General features: G+C 32.1%; 4 protein-coding genes and 1 long non-coding RNA gene across 8 annotated transcripts; 3 read left to right on the top strand and 2 right to left on the bottom strand.

Annotated features, from left to right (window-relative positions):
- Nucleotides 1-50: 50 nt before the first annotated feature.
- On the top strand, nucleotides 51-1,078 carry LOC112538612 (uncharacterized). Its single transcript, XR_003081838.2, has 2 exons — nucleotides 51-753; nucleotides 823-1,078. It is a non-coding gene; the product is annotated as an uncharacterized LOC112538612 (long non-coding RNA).
- Nucleotides 1,079-5,314: 4,236 nt separating this feature from the next.
- On the top strand, nucleotides 5,315-7,041 carry LOC107359954 (filamin-B). Its single transcript, XM_015926557.3, has 2 exons — nucleotides 5,315-5,433; nucleotides 5,891-7,041. The coding sequence occupies exon 2, from the start codon at nucleotides 5,965-5,967 to the stop codon at nucleotides 6,580-6,582; it is 618 nt and encodes a 205-aa protein (XP_015782043.1). The 5' UTR covers nucleotides 5,315-5,433; nucleotides 5,891-5,964; the 3' UTR covers nucleotides 6,583-7,041.
- A 457-nt stretch (nucleotides 7,042-7,498) lies between these two features.
- On the top strand, nucleotides 7,499-10,098 carry LOC149093846 (filamin-A-like). The gene has a single exon (XM_089267168.1). It carries the CDS (start codon nucleotides 8,847-8,849, stop codon nucleotides 9,588-9,590), a length of 744 nt encoding a protein of 247 aa, XP_089123294.1. The 5' UTR covers nucleotides 7,499-8,846; the 3' UTR covers nucleotides 9,591-10,098.
- A 1,076-nt stretch (nucleotides 10,099-11,174) lies between these two features.
- LOC107359611 (solute carrier family 60 member 2) lies at nucleotides 11,175-15,301 on the bottom strand. Its single transcript, XM_015926121.3, has 4 exons — nucleotides 14,561-15,301; nucleotides 14,340-14,498; nucleotides 13,783-14,205; nucleotides 11,175-11,883 (listed from the first exon to the last, which is right to left on the bottom strand). Exons 1-4 carry the CDS (start codon nucleotides 14,757-14,759, stop codon nucleotides 11,306-11,308), a joined length of 1,359 nt encoding a protein of 452 aa, XP_015781607.1. The 5' UTR covers nucleotides 14,760-15,301; the 3' UTR covers nucleotides 11,175-11,305.
- LOC107359610 (WD repeat-containing protein 70) lies at nucleotides 14,987-18,808 on the bottom strand. Of its 4 annotated transcripts, none has more exons than XR_001568124.3 (4): nucleotides 17,478-18,808; nucleotides 16,960-17,328; nucleotides 16,492-16,615; nucleotides 14,987-15,921 (listed from the first exon to the last, which is right to left on the bottom strand). XR_001568124.3 is itself a non-coding variant. In XM_015926119.3 (3 exons), exons 1-2 carry the CDS (start codon nucleotides 18,685-18,687, stop codon nucleotides 16,970-16,972), a joined length of 1,569 nt encoding a protein of 522 aa, XP_015781605.1. In that variant the 5' UTR covers nucleotides 18,688-18,808; the 3' UTR covers nucleotides 14,987-15,921; nucleotides 16,960-16,969. The 4 variants fall into 4 exon arrangements, 2 of the variants coding, with proteins under 2 accessions (XP_015781605.1, XP_015781604.1); XR_001568123.3 differs by having other exon boundaries at nucleotides 16,492-16,633; XM_015926119.3 differs by lacking the exon at nucleotides 16,492-16,615.
- Nucleotides 18,809-18,888: the final 80 nt, after the last annotated feature.

Below are 18,888 nucleotides of genomic sequence, written 5' to 3' on the forward strand. Positions count from 1 at the left end.
TTCAAATAAAATTGTGGAAACTAGACTCTTAATGCTTATTACTTTATCCACTAAACTTAAGTCAAATTTATTTTATTTATAATTAAGCCTCATATCATCCGAAAATGGATTTACTCAGCCTAAAATCGCCAGTGGCTATTTCAAAACCTGTGAATTGAAACCCAGAGATTTGCAACTTTATTGGATATAAATGTGTAATGAAATGAAAGCTGTTGAATATGTCGTCTATTAATCCATCTAAAAATGCCACTTGCATTATTGTTTTGTTATCGGCTCTAGTTTGTTCTAATTCTTAATTTTTGTTGCTATTTCAAGTCAAATTAAATTCCATCATGTCACACCATTGGACATGGCAAGATTTTGTGTGAATAGATTGTTATTATGTGGTTCTAATGATTTTACACAAAACGTTTCTTTTGGTTAAGTTTCATTTTGATGGAACACTCAGAGTTTAAGAGTTTTTTGTTGTTATTTTGATGGTTTATATGGTGAAGATAAATACCATTTTGAGTATTAAAGATATGATATACTTGACCGATTCCGATAATCTGAACCATCTGCTTATTGCAATATGCTTGGAAAACAAAACCATCATCGTTAAACGTCAATAAATTTATGAGTATCATATCGTTAATTAAACAAAATTGATTGCGGAACATATTGAAACTATCTCGTTTCCCAGAAATGATATGATTAGATAGCTAGACTATCAAGCTTATCAGGTATAATATTTACAATGAACAACAAATAAAGGTAAATGTTGATGGCGAAATCTTGAATTCAATATTTTTTACTAATAAATCATTCTTCAACACTTAACAGGAAACTGATTGATGTTTTGAATGAGGACTCCATAATGACCTTAAACCAATCAATTGGACCAGATCAGAGTAAAAAATAAACCCATTGTTTTGCAAGTAATGAAACAATTGAGAATGAAAATAATCAAAGGATCTTTATTGTTCAAGTCTTTGGCTATAATACAACTTCAGTTATCGCATATAAACTTGAAGTTGCAGCTCATATGAATTAAACTTTTGATTATTCAAAATAGACATATGGATTGATGAAGGCGCCATGATTTTAAGTGTAAATTTAATTAAATGAGACGGTAAAATATGATTATAAAACAGATAAAATACGATAAACTCAGGAATGGTGGTTTTGTTGATGAAGCTGGAGCGATGATTCAGCCAAAAATAAAAATGGGAACTAGGTGATGTTTCAAGGTAAAATGTAACTTTATGGACAAATCTGGTGTTGATGGAATCATGTTTTGTTGAATTTTCATTTTTGAAAAAATATTTGAATTGATTCTTAGCTTTAGATTCTGGTTTTAACCCAAACTTTGCCCATAAAATTAGATTACCTTTTGTTGAAGGCATTTTAAGTTTTTAGGCTCATCTCACTACCAATGTTGATTGTTGATCATCACTAATCACCACATTGTCCACAGGTTAAACAATTACATGTACAACAGGCAATATCATAGAGACACCTGAGGACACACCAAACACAAGCTCCAAGGACAACAAAGACTCCAAGCACAATAAGCGTAATTATTAGCCCACTCATCGTTATAGTTGACTGATGTTGTTGATTTTACTAAAAAATGGGTAATTATGGTTTTGGCTACTATGTAATGATCAGTTCAAACTCTGGCTCAACTATGATGAAGAAGTAACAAAGATTTGTTTCATTTGAAGGTGTTGGTTACTTTTATTCCCTCAGTCTCCCTATTTCCCCCTGTTAGTCTCAATGTCTCAATGATAGTCAATCACCGTTTCTTGGGTAACTTAATAAGAGTTTAATTATTATTAAGCCCTTCTCGATTAAAGCCAGCCATTAATATTTACATGGAAACATCTAAACATCTTAAACGCTTATTAAAAGCAAATTTGTACTTCAAGCTGTAACAAGTCTATTTCTTGGAACTGATAGAATCAGGATAAGGTTGATGCTGTTTACGATGAAGAATCGGTTTTTTTTATAATTCTGTATCTAATCTCTTTCACAGAATCAATGTAATAATTTAATCTCATTAATCCATCACTGACTCATGATAGAAAATTTATTGTGTTATTTGTATTATTTGGCCTCAACTGTTGCTAACCCAAGAAAAGCTTCAACAATAAGGCCGATTTTTTCCGAGAAGATCGGCTCAACAATCGACTTTTGGGTTGACATGAGATTACTAAAGGCTATTTGAAATTCGTAACTGGCTCAACAATCATAGATATTAATATAATTCAATTCAAGGGAAATCCATTATCCTGTAGGATTGATGTCATTCAATCCAACTGATACCAAATATAATCTGAAATGGCTGTTGATTATTCATTGATTGGACCTTTTTTAACTAGAAATTTGCACATCCAGCCTCCAATTAATCATTTATTGAATAGTTTTTCGAGTAATCTATATCAAGTCACAAATATATCAAGTTTGTCAGCACACTTGAACCAAATTTGAGGTGAAAAAATCATATTTAAACTTGAGTTTCACTTGCATAGCTATTCATAAGACCGTAACTACCATCAAGTATAACAAGTAACAAAGTCTAGTGAAATAAACATCAACAATCAACTTTAACAATGGGAGGACTTATAATTGGACTTATTGTGCTTGGAGTCTTGATTGTCTTCGGTTCATGCATTTGGTGCCTTGTTAAATGCGTTTGGGATGTTGCCTGTTGTACATGTAACTGTTTAACCTGTGGACAATGTGGTGATTAGTGATGATCAACAATTAACGTTGGTAGGGAGATGAACCTAAAAACCCAAAATGCTTTCAACAAAAGGTAATATAATTTTATGGGCAAAGTTTTGACATTTTTGGGTTAGAACCCGAATTTTTCTGAAGCTAAGAACCAATGAAATATTTTTTTAAAAATGAACAAAATATGCTTCTACCAACACCAGCTTTGTCCATAAAATTACACTTTACCTTTAAACATCACCTTGTTGGCGATTTGATTTTTATACTTCAATGCTTTACCATTTTAACATAATATTTTGACTCTATTGTAATTCATTTCATATTTTTGTTAAAACCATATTTCACTTTCTCATGTGATTAAAATTTCCAAATCAACTAATTTCAATTAACTGTCAATTCATTGAAAAATACAAAATGAAAATAAGTAAGAACGAAAATATAAATGAAACTTAACTATTCACAGTATGAAACAATCTTTGTTAGACTGAAACGAATCACACAGTCATTTCGAGCGTTTGATACAACTGAATAAGTAATCAAATTTCAATTTTGAATTATCTTGTTTCATGATAATATCATATTTCAGTTAATAATCTCTCAATATGGTAAACATAAGTTCAAAACATTGGTATGAGGATAGAGTTGAGTCTATTTGTGCAATTAAAAATTAGTAATTAGTAGTTTTTGGTTAAATCGCGTTCCAAGTTCAAACTTCAATTGGATTTGCACCTTTGAGAAACCAGATTTGTTTTCAAACTGATTTTCCTGATGTTACTTTTAACTTTACTTTCAGAAAATGAACTAAATTCAGAAAGAAATATTTCCATTGCTGATCAACACCAAGCATTTTGATTTACAGAAAATTGGTTCGCTTTTAGCGATGATAATACATCAATCGAAGTATTAGGTTGTTGAACATGGAATGGCGCAATGAATCCATTGAATTTCACACTTACAAGGGAAGTGTCTCAAGAAGATTGTGAACTTTTTTGGGCTTTACCTTTGTCAAGCCTTTAATCAATGCTCCGTTTAAAAGTCTCGGGTATCAAAGTTGTTTTTTTCATAGCTTTATGTGCTTAATGCTAGTAAATCCATGATAAAATGGTAAAATCTGTTTTTCAATATTTCTTGATGAATTAAGCATTCATTCGGCTCAACCAATGCAAAAATTGATACTTTGACATCCTGTAACTTTTAAAAGGACAATTTGCTATCTAAAAGGATTGACAAAGTTTCATTCTGACCCATTAGAATATTTAAGCTTAAAAAAGTTAAAATTTTTCGTATCGTTTGGACATTTGCCTTGTTAGATTTACACTTTGCACTTTAAATTACAATTTTTTATTTTCATCATAAAAATTATATTGATTATCATTATTAGATTATATTTATATCCAAAGATTGAAAAAACCTTTTTTTGTATAAAAACTAATTTTTGAATATTTTTCTGCAGAAGTTTTATTCAAATTGTGAAAAGGGAAATTCTTGGAATGAAAGTTTAATGTTAAGCAAATTTCAGATTATCATGCAATAATTAAGCCATGGTAATGATTGCAATCAGCAAATCAGTGATAATGTCAACTTCAAGCTCTCAATTTCCAATTCTTGATTGTTCTTTGTTAACAAATCTATTCATCTGAAATATTCTGGTGAAATAGCAGAGAAGCTAATCTCACTGCATGACAATTTGAGAGGGTTTACTGTATTTCCTAAGATTGAGCTTTTTGAAAACATAAATTTTCCTAAAATTTTTTCCTTATTTTGATATTACAACTTTACATCAACAAGAATAATTTAGACTCTAACAGCTGATGTAATTTTATGCTCTACATAGAGATATTTTACAGTAAAATCTCGTAATTTTACAGTAGATTAGATTGCCAAAACAATATTTGTTGATGCAAGCTGTGCTGTTGACAATTAACACATAATGGGAAAAATGACTGAACATTACTCAACAATTAACCTCATTGTGTTAAAATTGTAAAATTTATTCAGCTACATAATGATTACTGATGAATAGACGTAAAAGTAAATCTTTGTCAATTTGGTGCAAAAATCTCGACATTCAACATTTGTTGTCTCAAAAAGTGTCACTTAATAGACTAAATGTCAACCAAATTTTACTAAATTTGTATTAATTTTGCTGGAAATTGTCAACAAACAAAAAATGTCAACAATTTAAGATGAAACAAATGAAGAAGTTAAATATTTTCATAGAGCAAAAATGAATAAGTGTTACATCAAAAGACATTTTGGTTAAAACATGAAGGGCTCAAAAATTTTGCCAATTATTATAATATACAAGTTTATTATGGTGGGTTACAGGGAGGAAGAGAGACAAGTGGAGAGGCAAAGAGGGAGGAGGAAGATGATGATAATCTGAAAGTTTCTTTGGCTCAAACTGAGCTCAGATTTAGCCCAAAAAAAGTCATTGTACAGTTTATTTCAACTCACAACGATACATTACATGAGGGAAAGGAAAGTCAAGATGAAGTGAGTTAAAGAGAGAAGTGAAAATTTCGAGAGATTCAGAGAGATTCTCAGAGATTCTGAAATTCATGAAATTCACATTTGCATCGTTAGTTCAAGTACGAGATTTAGTGTTAAACCAACCAATTTTGTTCATTTTGTTCAGTTTCTTGTCAACATTTTCTGTTCCCCATTCAACCTCATTTGGACTAAAGCATCAAACCTGTGAACATTTCATCTGAGGTAAGCCAATTGCTAATTTTAATTGTTTTTTCTTGCTCTTTCTCACTCTCTTAATTTTCACTCTAACTCTATCATCTTTCTGTGTCTTTCTTCATCTCTCTTTCTTTACTGTCTTCTCATCTTCTTTATCGTCCACTCCAACTCTTATACATAAAAATTAAAAACGAAACAAAACAAAACCTTTTAACCCATTCTTTTCTTCAATTTACTTTTCTTCTCTCTTTGTTTTTTTATATTTGCTTTTTTGCTTGGCTGTTTCATGCATATTTTACCTTTTCTTGTGATACTTACACCTTTTAATTAATTAATACACTTATTAATTGTTATTTAAAACCATGGATTTACTATTTGTTTCTTGCAAATTATCATTTGTTTTCCTCTTTGTTTGCGGTAACTCAATTTTTCAATTTGTTTGTGCATTTCAACAATCATAATTGGCCATTTATTGTGTCGCCAGGATCGTTAATCAGTCAATTGTTTTACAAATTTCCTTGTGTATTTAGTGTTAGCGTTCACTGTCTATAGTCCAAAATGCCTAATGTAATGGCAATCGGTTCAGGTTTGATCTCGGGTCGAACCAATACAACCAATGAGTTTACTGTTTACACCAATCGCAGTGGATATCATGGTTTATCGGTTGGTATTGATGGACCTTCAAGAGCTGAAATTAAATATACTGATAACCATGATGGAACCATTAAAGTGTCTTATATACCAAGTATACCAGGTGAATACATGATTACAATTAAATTTGATGGAATCAATTTATCTGGAAGTCCATACAAAGTAAGGATACGAGGAGATGAACCTTTCAATTACTCCTCTTCCCGATCAACTGGCTATGAAGGTTTTGGTTCATCTTCATCTGGTTTCTCCTCACCCGCTCGAGCTCGGGTTACTGGACGAGGTCTTTACTCTGGAATCACTAATGTTCAAAATGAGATTGTAGTTGATGTTAAAAATTGTGGCTCAGGTCGGCTTCACTGGTCAATTGAAGGGCCAGGCAATGTTGAAACCAAAAACCGGGGAGTTGAAAATGGAGTTTACAAGTTATATTACAAACCAGACACACCTGGTAATTATAACATTAAGATTAAATATGATGAAAGAGATGTTCCCGGTAGTCCATTCAATGTTAGAATTGTCTAAAATTAGTTGATTATTCTGTCCATTACACCACTATCCGTGATAAATACTCGCCAGTTTGGGTCAAGTTATCTGTGAAAGAGGCAAAAAAAACACTTGTTAATCTTCACTCATTGTTGATGTTTAAATTTCAATGAATCTATCGCTTTCTGTTATAGCATTAATTTTAAATGATTAATGCATTCAAAATTTTATCTTTAAACTCATTATTTCTTTATTAATTTTGCCGGTTAGTTTGCCTATTAATTTATCAATTTCAAGCTAATTTATTTCATTTTTGTTTTCTTCTTGCTCTAACATAACTTTTTTCATCTTTAAGTTAATCATTGTTAATCAAAGTTGTCCGTGTAAACTGTTAATAATAGCTTCTATCAATAATGTCAATTGTAAGTTTTCAAGAGAAAACAAAGTCTGATAATGATTAAGAATGAATAAAAGTCAATAACAATTATCATGATGCAACCATCTGACCTTATAATGTTAAAGCAATCAGTCTTATTCAATTTTTTGAAAATATTGAAAGTACCTGCCGATGGATAACAAATCCAGTTGAATGTTAATTTAAAATTACCATAAAGATGACCAAAGTGAAATCAAGGAAAATCAATTTGATATTGTGGATTGGACGAGCATAGAGATGTAAATCTTGGATTGTTAAATGATGGACTTGACAGTTGACACTGATTTTTCCAGATTTATCTTGATTGTGAATTGAAGTCATTTGAATTTGCCAAATTGCTCGCCTTATCCAAATCAATAGACCACGGATCATTGGAAGCAAATTAATTGGTGTAACTTGATAAACAGTAGTTCAAATTGGTCTTGAAAGTGACATCCAAACGTGTTAAAGTATATAAATGCTGTGTTTTTAGCTTTTACTGTTTCTCTTGATGGTGAAAAGATCCAAAGGCTTCAGATTCCTAGCATGGCGATTCTGGATTATTTGCTATCTCTCGATCTACATTATCGTCTCCAAAGAATGTTAAGCTCTGCAAAGATAAATGAGGAAATATTAGCATTAAGTTAGTTAAATTCAGGGTAATAGAATAAACTTGATTAATTTATTGATTGAAGCTCATGTTATTCTGGCAGAAAATAACACGTAATCAAGAATAAATGATGAACCAGAAAAGAAGCTATAAAATAAATCTAATTGATAATGAGAATAGAATGTAAGAAAAACAAAATTAACTTGTTATCGACAAGGTTAATGATTAAGCCATCCCATTAGGTTGGTTTGAATGGAAATAGTCAAAAGCTGATTCGACTCACAATAAATCAGCATTGGGATCATCATGATCAACAGCGAATCGTCTTGAACATAATCTTTATCGTTGTCGTCCTCATCGTCATCTCCATTCATCCATCAACCCAATTCAATTTTAAACTTTTTCCTCTATGTTTTGGTTGGCCCTCTTTTTTTGGGGAAGTTTACTTTTATTTCCACTTGTGTCTTTATTTTCTGGTTAACCTAAGAATCTATTTTAGACGCAAAGACATTCAAGATTCAAGATGATAATGTTGAAGGAAGAGAGAGTGTTGAGAGAGAAAGAGAGGAAAAAACGAAGTCAAGATAATATTAGCAAAATTAAAAACAAAATTACATTTCCTATTCAATTTGTCATATGACCCGATGAGCATGATGACAAACCATTTTATTCATCATTCAGATTCTCCGTTCCATCATTGTCGTCGTCGTTTATCCAAATGATTGACTAAAAGCTAAAGTATGTTACTGCCATTATTGCCAATTCAATGCTTACAATTAACAACCATAGAACTGTAAATAGATAAAACAAACATTTTGACTGATTTGTTGCAAGAAATTGTAAAAATGGTAATTTTTAACAACTAACGACTTGACAACAAGCACTAATTTTTCACTTTGATTTGCCTGGTGATGCTGCTCAATAATCAGATCGCGATCATCTTGACCCAAACCCTTTCGTCCTTCCCTTTGTCCATACGTTTCCTTTACCCTAATTAGCTTTAGATTAAATTAAAAAAATACACAGAACAAAACAAACCGAAATCCAAAAACCGCCCAATTAACTAAGCCTAATCACCAATCATTTCAGGAACGAATCTTGTATTGAATTTGGGAATAACTCAGGAGATCAACAGGAGTTAACTTGCTTTCACTGTTACTTGAAAGGGAAGATAATCAAGAAAACTTAATCAGCAAATTGCCAAAACAACTAGATTGGAAATCTCCAAGTGACCTTAGTAATCAACCATTGAGCTCCACAGATAAACATATAAACACAATGTTTGGTCAAGGGATAGCACTTGGTCAAGGCTTGTTGTCTGGTAAAGTCAAAGTATTCAACGATTTTATTGTCCACACCAATATTGATGCTGAATCAGGAATATCAATTGGAATTGAAGGTCCATCAAACGCCCAAATGAGACACGTTGATAATGAAGATGGTTCAATCAAGGTTCAATATAAACCAATGGTTCCTGGTTATTATAAAATATCTGTTAAACAAAATGGATTACACTTGAAAGGAAGTCCATTTGATGTTCCAGTATACGATTCAAAGACTGGACCTGAGCAGCCATTTTATCCAAAAAGCTCACTTGCCGGTCATCAACCATATCCTCATCTAGATGATTCAGTAAATTATAACAGCCATCAAAATAGCACTGATAACCATAATTCACAGTATCAACCACAGTATATAATCGACTCTTTGATACCAGAAGATGATTTAACACTGGAGGGTCCATTTGGTAATCCAAATAAAGTAAAGGTCTCTGGAAGAGGTTTATTTCGAGGTATAACCAATGTTCAAAGTGAAATAATTGTTGACACCCGTAAAGCTGGTCTCGGTCGAGTAAATTGGACAGTAAGTGGCCCTGGTAACGTTCAAACCCGCCATGTTCACATAGTTTCAGGCCTACACAAATTGTATTACATAGCCGATACACGAGGTTTATATATTGTAAAAGTTAAATTCAATGAACAAGATGTTCCTGGAAGTCCTTTCAAGCTACGAATAATGTGATGATCAACAAATGATTAATGGTGAAAATGCCTAAAGAAAAAGAAACACAAAATTTGTTATTATTACTATCTACTATTATTATCATCATTATAATATCATGTTTAAAATTGAATTGATATACTCATCCAAACCAATAATCTTATTATCTTGTTCACCTCTTGTTGCTTTGAAGACTAACTCTTCTCCTTTTGCTTAAGCTTGTAAGCTTTTTTTGTTGTTGTTTTGTTTTTGCTAATGATAACCATTGATTTGGTTGCGAGTTGTGTTCGCAGATATCCAGATTAAAATTAGCTTCGTATGAAAGCAAAACATAATTATATCATGATTATTGCTATTATCCTTAAGCATTTACGCGTACTGTCTCCATATCTTGTATTGCCAAGTTTATCTTCGCCAATTGTTAACATTAAGCTCATGTTGTCATCAATTAAGCTTTAGATTCTGTCCTAGAATGCCTGTAAAAACCAAATTACAAGAAAAAATAAATATAAAGACAATTAATCATCAACTTGCGAATCAAGAAAATATTTATTATAGACACAAAAGAAATCACAGCAACTTACCGGGAAAAATGCGTTGCACAAACAAGCTTGAAGCGTATCACCCAAATCCACTGAAAATAGTAAAAACGGTTTAAATAATAAATCAGGATCACATGGTTAAATAACAATTGATAAAATAGATAGAAAACGAATTAATTAGAAAACAAATAAAGTAAAACACTTGAATGCATAATTACCCATTTGTTTCTTAAAACAGCTGAAAATTGGAAAGAAGTCTTAATAAGATGACATCTTTAGTAATCTCTAATGGATCTGGTTTGATATCAGTCATTCTTGGTAATCCAAATACATTTAAAAGGCACACCGATCATTCGGACATGTTCGTTATACAAAACCGGTGGTTTAGCAGTTGGAGTTAAAGGGTCAGGTCCAGGTCAGAAGTAACATTTCAAGATAACGACGATGGCTCCGTTAACCCATTAAGTTTTAAAGGTGATTACAAGATTTATATGACACATGATGAAAGAGGAAACAAGTAACCATTTACGCTCCTGAACGAGCTGAGGAAGCCCATCACTACATGGCCAACGACGATGGAGAACTTACCGGATGGCCACCTCAAGTTATTCAAAATCACCTCGACTGATTAAAGTTTCAGGTCGGGGTTTAAACACTATTCATAGGTAAACAATAGTAAACGGAATTTTTGATGTAGCCTTTCATAAAATTGAATGTCAATTTGAAGAGAGTCATTTTTGGAAAGGTTTATAACACATCAATATTTTTTGACTTTTGTGCAATAAAAATCATCTAACTGTACATGTAGAAATATTTGCTAAAATCAAAAATTTTCATTAAAGTGATATTCAATTATCGACTGATTATTCCTTCTTACAACGGTTTCTTTGCCTGAGTCTGAGCATTTTACTTTGTATTTGATTTTTCTTCAATGTAAATCAACTTTTAAACCAGAAACAACCCAAAGTCAAGTCAAAATAAGCTCCAGGTTCACTATTTGAAAATCCAAAATTATTATCGAACGATTTTGTGACCAGAAAACGATTTGATAGGATAGTTTGAATCGATTTCGAACGGAATCTCTTTAATTGGAAGCTATTCATGGACAGATTAAAAGAATAGATTTATTTTTACAAAATAAACTCATCTTAAAGATGTTAAAAGTTTAAAAAAAGATATACATTCAGAATGAATTTATTTAATTCGAATCGTTTCAATGGTGGCTCTGCTTTGGTATTGAGATTTTTGTTCATCCTTGTCTCGTTGTTCATCCGCATATTGTAAATATTTTTGTCCGATAAATGGTATGATTGTAGTCAGAATGCAAGTTGCGACAACCAACCCAGCGATAACATAAAGGAATATAACTGGATAAGTTCTGATGTATTGGCTAACAACCCAAGGATAAATGAGATGACCAACACAGGTTGATATGAAAAATGCGGCAGTCATTCGGCTTGTAACCGGGAAATAGCGAGTAATTGAACCGTAAGTAGCAGCAAAAATGGGACACATTCCAAAACCAAGCAAAATGATTCCACCATAAAGGCAAGATTTTTGAGTGTTTGCATGAGGAACCAAAACAACCAAAGAAACAAGAAGAAGTAAAACGTTAATGATTTTAGCCTTTTCAGCTGTAGTGTACATAAGTAAAACAATGAAGATGACTCGGTAAATCGTGAAAAATCCCCAAAATATTGATACCAAGGTGGGTCCACTTTCATTTGGTAATTTCAGCTCAGAATGGACTGCAAAAGACGGACCCATTTCACCTGAAAAAATGAAAATAAAGAAGAACAAAATTAGTCAAAGTTGAATTAAAACCAAAAAATGAAATCAGAATTGTAATTTTGATTGAAAAGAATCAGCTGTACCATCTCAATGATACATCAAATTAGTGCAAACAATTAAAGAAATGTGCATATCAGGAATGTTAATTGTAGGACATATCAATGTGAACTTTGCTGAGCGCAAAATAATTATAAATTGAAAATCAAGGTTAACCAGGAATGGTAAACTATTAATTAACTGTAATCAAGTAGTCAAAGAGTTTAATCTTTATTGCTATTTCATAGGTACCAAAGATCAGATCCATTCAATGTGTAAAAAGATGAATTAATTGCTGCAACTAATTAACACAAAAAATTAAAACCTTAACTAATGCTACTGTAGAGAGATTAGGTTTCAAAATTATGGATCAAATCGGTGACCAGATTTTCAATACACTTTTTCTGGTATTAACCAATTTTCTGGTTCACTTTGACCAAAAATTTAAAATTTCCTCCATTTAACACCAATTTTAGAAATTATTTTTCAATCTCTAGGAAATTTGATGACTAAATTAACTAATTCATATCTAAATGTTTAAAATTTCAAGTCAATCAATCAACTTATTATTTAAAATTAACTGCTTTAAAGGTTTCTTTTGATTTTCATTGATGATTGGAAGATTAGTTTTTGGGTTATCCAAGAATCTAAATTGTTCTAGGCCAGAATCGCATAAAGGTTGAACTATTTTGATTATTTTCAACTGTTAATAGGCAATTGAATAATGGGAATGAATATTTTAATCACTCCCAATAAGGGAATAATCAACATAAACAATTAACATAGAAATATTTATAGCATCAAACATTGCTCCAATTTGGGATAAAACAATTGAAAAATAGTGACTTTAACAAGGTTAATCAATCTATTGGACTAATAAGTTATTTGTTTCGATATACAATTTTCAGGGATTGAGGGTAACTTTGATAATTGTGACAATCAACTAGATTTACTTGACCTTTTCCAAGAGTGGCTTTGGTTGGAAAATGATTTGAGAATAAAATTAACAACATGAAAATGATTGGTAGCAACAATTAAGTTATCATCTTAAGATTTCTTGTCAATTGAACTATGGTACTGAAGATAAATTTTTGCCATAACATAAATATTAATCTAAATCACTCTCTTGTCAATCATTCATAATAATTGAAAACCTAAACAATGTCAATTGATTTTCGATACAATTGTTATAATTTCATTGAAACATCATCGATACTTAAATACAATAATTTTTGTTTACAATCACGAGATGTATATTAGAGTAACTTGATGATCATTAGTAGTTGATTCAAGTAATTGTTTTGTATTCATCGCTACTTGAATAACTTGTACCGGGATTACCCTTTGTATGCTCAAGAGCTGATGAACATTTTTTCCTAGATGATATTGTTGTTAAATTGCTGAAATCAAAATGATTTAAAGTGTAACAAGGGACAATTAGATCTCTCTATGACATTTTGTTGTTCACAATTGTTTGAAAAGGTTATTTTTTTGCAGCAATTTGAGTTTAAAATACAAGTGAATGTCAGCAAAAAATGATTTCACTGTGACAATGAATCAATTGTGATTTGGTATTAAAATTTAAACAAAAAGATAACCACGCTAAATATCGCTTAATGTTATTGTCAATTATCTAGAGTCATTAGAATGGTAAACTTTTCAGATGAATATTAATAAGTTGATTACAATTGTTACCGAGTCAATTAGATTGATGGTTGTATGGTTAAACTTGATATCTATTGTTTAAAATGGTTGCCAGTGGTTAAAATTTCAAGCTTAACCACAGTTGGATTAAAATGGATGTAAACTGGAAATTATTTGGTTGGCAATAAATTTATGCTTACCAATTAAATCGGTTGTACTTTGGGCTGCATGAGTAAAGAGACACATCATTATAATGATGAACCATTTGAGCGATCGTTTACCATCAAATTGTTTAACATGGGAAGGTGCCTTTTTAACAGTGTTTTTGGGTAAAGGTTTGATATAAGGTTTGGTATAGTGAAGAATCAAGAATCCAAATGCTGCTACAGTGTAAACAAATCCAACAATCATGATTGGATATTGAATTTTAACATCGGACGGTTTGTAAGGTAAAGAGGTTACATTGGCCGCTGTGTTGCCCAGCAATTCACTTTTGCTTCGAAGTATAAATGGTTTTGTCCAGAATGGAGCCAAAAAGGAGCCAATATCATAGCACATGTACAGGAATTGAATGAAAAGCGGACTTTTTTCGCCCCACATTGAAAATATAAATTGATTACAACCTATGAAGAGAGAAATATAAATTAGTGATGGAAAAGGCATTAACGAGCAAATTGTAGATCAATTGGTTTCAATCCATGACTGATTTATTATCTTTAGATTGTGAATTTAACTTTTTAAAAAACACTTTACTTACAGACTTTATTGGCGGCTAGGAAAACCCCGCTCAGAAAGAAGTCGATCATTAATCCAGTTAAATGGTGATTCCATGGAGCTGAGATGAAGGTAACTCCGGCAAATATGTTGGTTAAAAACATCAACACTTGAGGATTCATTCTTTCACCAATGAGACCAGCTAATAGTTAAATATAGTGAATAATTAATGGCAAATTGATGATAAAACTCAACTTTACGTACCAAAAAAGTATCCGACAACAAGACCGGCAGCTCTTACTGGGATTACATGGGCAATTGTCTCGTACTCTTCTTGAACTTGAATTTGTAGGTCTAAAATGGAGGAACCAAGAACTGTCATGCCAGAACCAACACCGAGGAAAGAGAGGTAAATCAATGCAGTCCTTACATAGTTGATCCGACTATTTGGTTGATCATCCATTTGAAATTGATGGTTTTACAAGCAAACTTTGATTTTTAAATTGTCAATGATATTAATCCGACTGGAAGATGATTTGTTGGATAGCGAAAAGGCTGGTTAACGAGATGAAGTTGACAATAAAAGATGTAAAGTTGCAATTAGTGGACTTTGAATCAGGGTCAATGAGAGTAAAATGAGGTTTTTTCAAGATTGAAAATTGTAAGAAATTAATGGATCCAAGTGGGAAATTGACAGTGAATTTAACTTTAATCTTTTCGTCTCTTTTTATCCAAGTTTAACCAGATTTGCTAACCATGGTTTTTACAGATGCTATTGGTGAAGTTATTAGACCTACTAATGATGGTAATTAAAACAGCGGGATTTATTGTTTGTCGTGGATGATACTTTTAAAGATAATAGAGTTGTTCGGTGATGATGAATGTGTAAGAGAAGGAGAGAAAGAATAGACTAAATTACTTGTTAATGAATGTCGATTAACATTAAGCAATTTAGAACTGTAAATGATAGTAATTAGTAGTTGCTTCCATTGGAGCTACAAGTCGAATCAAAATCAAATAGAGATCAAGAAGAGAGAAAAGTTAAAGAAGATGATGATAGGGATGATAGAGAAGATAGAGAAGATAGTGGGCAAGGCGAGATGACGAGTAGAGAGGGAAAAATTAACGGGGAAAATGATGGTACTGAAAATGTAATGCATGTTACAGTAGGAGGACTGCAACTAGGTGGAAAATGAAATCACTAATATCTTTGAAGAGTTGGCAACTACAATTAAGTGGTCTCGATTAACGCTGATATAAGTTTCAAATTGAAGGTTTATATTATTAATAGTGAGCCAATAAACTCGAATGTTATTATTGTGTCCAGAATTCAATGCACTCAATTTTTCATTGTATTTCTTTATCTTGCTCTTCATCTTCTTTATTTCCCGAGATTCTCATTCCTTGATCTTCATCTTGATATTAATATTTTCATCTCTTTTCTTTCTTTCTTTTCCTTTCTTTACCGTTCTCGTCTTCCTTTTTTCATCCTCTTGTATGTTAGAGCTCTCATCATATGGCAACTTTGTGATATCATCATGTTAATTGTATTGTAACAGTTTTCTTAATTTCGTTTCTCGTGATTGTTTTGTCGATACAATTAACTTGTTATAAGTTCCATCAATCTAAAGAAGAATGAGAGAGAAAATTTATCGTTAGTTGAAACTTTAATCGTACGTCATATTATTATAATACATTTGATATTTGCAAGGTTACTGGTTGACATTAATATTATCATTCGTGAATGCCCAATTTAATGGAGATGAACTCATGAAATCAATGCTACGGGATACACTAAAATATTAATGGAAGACACTGATCGATTGGGTTATCCTCGTCGAGTAAGCATTTATCTTTCAATTATCTAGCTAATTGATCACTTATCAATTGATCTTGATTAAAGTTAATGAATTACTTAGACAGGAGCGAATTAGTAGCGTCTATGGCCATGATTAAGATCAACTAATGAATCTATAATCATTTGATTGATTTAAGTTATGTTAAAGATAATTTGCTTAGCAAAAAATTGCATGAAATGATATTTGCAGTCAAAATAAGATTTAGCATTAAGATCATAGCGACGAAAAATTAGTGATTTTTGTCCAAGCTGGATTTGAGTGTCCATAAGATAAGTGTCAAATTGTAATCGTTTAACATTATTTTCACTAATTAGAGGAGATAGGAATCATAATTACATATTTACTGTATGGATACCAGCATTTGAAAAGCCAGCATTTTCAGCAATTTGAAACCATTGCAGATAAAGAACACGAATTTAACGGGTAATCACTCGATTATTGTCCCAATTATCAGAGTAAACTGTTAAAAGTAAATAAACTAGGAGTGGTTTAAATAAAACCATTGCAGGAATCAATAAAAATAATATTAAACAATAATTTCGGAAGTTAGAATATTAATTGATAAACACGTTACTATGATCAACATCCAAAACCTTGAAAAAAATATTGACATGTTCAAACTGCGTCAAGATAGTTTATACAGTTAAGGTTGAATGCAATCATGTTTCAAATAATCAGCACGAAGCTCATTGATTTTATATGAAAATATTACAAGTTGAATGTGGTCAATGATACAAAAAAGAGATTGATGATAAAATTACAAATTCAGGGAAAAATGAATCCTGAGATGAAATACAAAAATACCTGTAGATAGCTATTTCTTTGCTGGAGGTTCGTAATCTTCTTCTTCATTGGTTTCACTGAATATGGGTTTGGGTTGAGTGGTCTGGTAGGCAGGAGCTACCCAGTAAGGATCTTCAGCAGCTTTTTTAGCAAATTTCAGCAAAGCCTCACGGGGATCTTCATTGGAATCAATTTTTCTGTTTTTTGCTGCAAACTTTTGAGCCATGAAAGATGCGTAGGTACTTCCAGTAGAGGCGATTCGACCACCTTGACCAGGTCCAGTAACTGGTAGATCAGGTCGCCGAGATTTGACTGGATCTTTACGAGCTTTCATCATTTCCACTTTCCAACTCTTCTTCTTCTCTTGTTTATACATTGGTAGAGCATGAGCTAAAGGATAAAAAAATATGTAAGATTATTACGATTCGCAAAGTAACCCAAGGTACCAAGATATATTCAGAAAGAATGCCGATTCAGAAGAAATCAACAAATATATGAAAAAAATATATAGTTTGATGTTTGACAGTGAAAATACTTACGAGCTATGATTTGTGGTTCTGAAACTGCAAATGAATCGTTATATCTCTTTTTGGTTCGGACAGCACATAGTTTAGCACCTCGTTCGCTTAATTTGTCATCATAATAGGTTTTGACAATTCCATTGCTGGTGCTAACTATAATTTGATTGAGTTTAGGGTGCCACATAGACCGAATAACACTGGCCGGAGCTACCTTCATCTCGCCTTCTAGTTCAAAAGTATCTCTATTGAAAAATTTAAGATAACCTATATCTTCCCCTTTCTGCAGTGAAACTCCCGTCAATATGAGTCGATCATCAGGACTGAAGGAACAGTCAGTGTTAGGGAATAAATTAAACAAATTATTTACGGAATTAACACAGGTTTTGTAATTTCGGATATCCCACAATTTCAATGTTTCATCCATTCCTCGAGTGGCAAAATATTTACCATCATAAGAAAATGTCAAAGAAGATGTTTCAGATCCATTTTGGTGAGCATTTCTGATTAAAAAGCTATTGTTTACATAAACTTTACGACGATGATCCCAAGCTTGAATCGAACCATCTGTACATGCAGCTGTAATAAGTAAACCGTCCTTTGAATAATTTATTGCATTGGGTATAGCTTTAAGACCACCTTGGTTACGGCACTTGATCACAGCTTTTTGTTCTTTGAGTTCGTTTTCAACAGTCCAAATCCTTAGTGTACCATCATTCGATGAAGTCATCAATTCACTTCGTTCTCTAGGATGCCAACAACCAAAATTCAACATAGCAGTATGGCCTTTCGTCCTTGCCATATCACGAATATACTGATCCCCTTTCGGACATTCCATTTTAACATAACCATCTCTATCAACAATCTTGGCTTGACAATTTCCAGACACAACAAGAATAAGATCCCCATTAGATGAATATTCAAGATTCTTGATAGGATGACATTCACATGGCTGAATGGTACGAAAAGATTCAAGCCGAGAGTCCATGCCTTGAAAATCCCAGAATCGCACGTCATAGTCATAACCACCAGAAACTAATCTTGAACCATTAGGATCTAATGCAAGGGCTGATACCGTTTTATTTCCATGAATTAACTCAATTTCCCTAGATGATGGAACTGTATCATACCGATTGTATCCAATCAAGTCATCTCCATCTTGTTCATCATCATTATCTTTTTCCTCATTCTCAGAATAATTTGATGTTGAGCTCGTTGAAGCCATTTCCATGGTTTAAAGTGGTTATTGTTGAATAATGAACTAAAATATAAATAAAGCGGATTTGATCTGACGAAAATCGATTGTAAACAAATTAATGTTTTCCAAAGTGTTATGATAAAGATTCACTAAAATATGTTTATTTGAAAAACATTGTTCTACGCATAGGAGACATTATAAAGTGTCCAATGAATTTAAACGCGCCAAATACAT

This window comes from Tetranychus urticae, chromosome 2 (assembly GCF_039701765.1).
Source record: "Tetranychus urticae isolate SD_2017Ah chromosome 2, NJAU_TeUrti_SD_1.0, whole genome shotgun sequence".
Lineage (NCBI taxonomy): Eukaryota > Metazoa > Arthropoda > Arachnida > Trombidiformes > Tetranychidae > Tetranychus > Tetranychus urticae.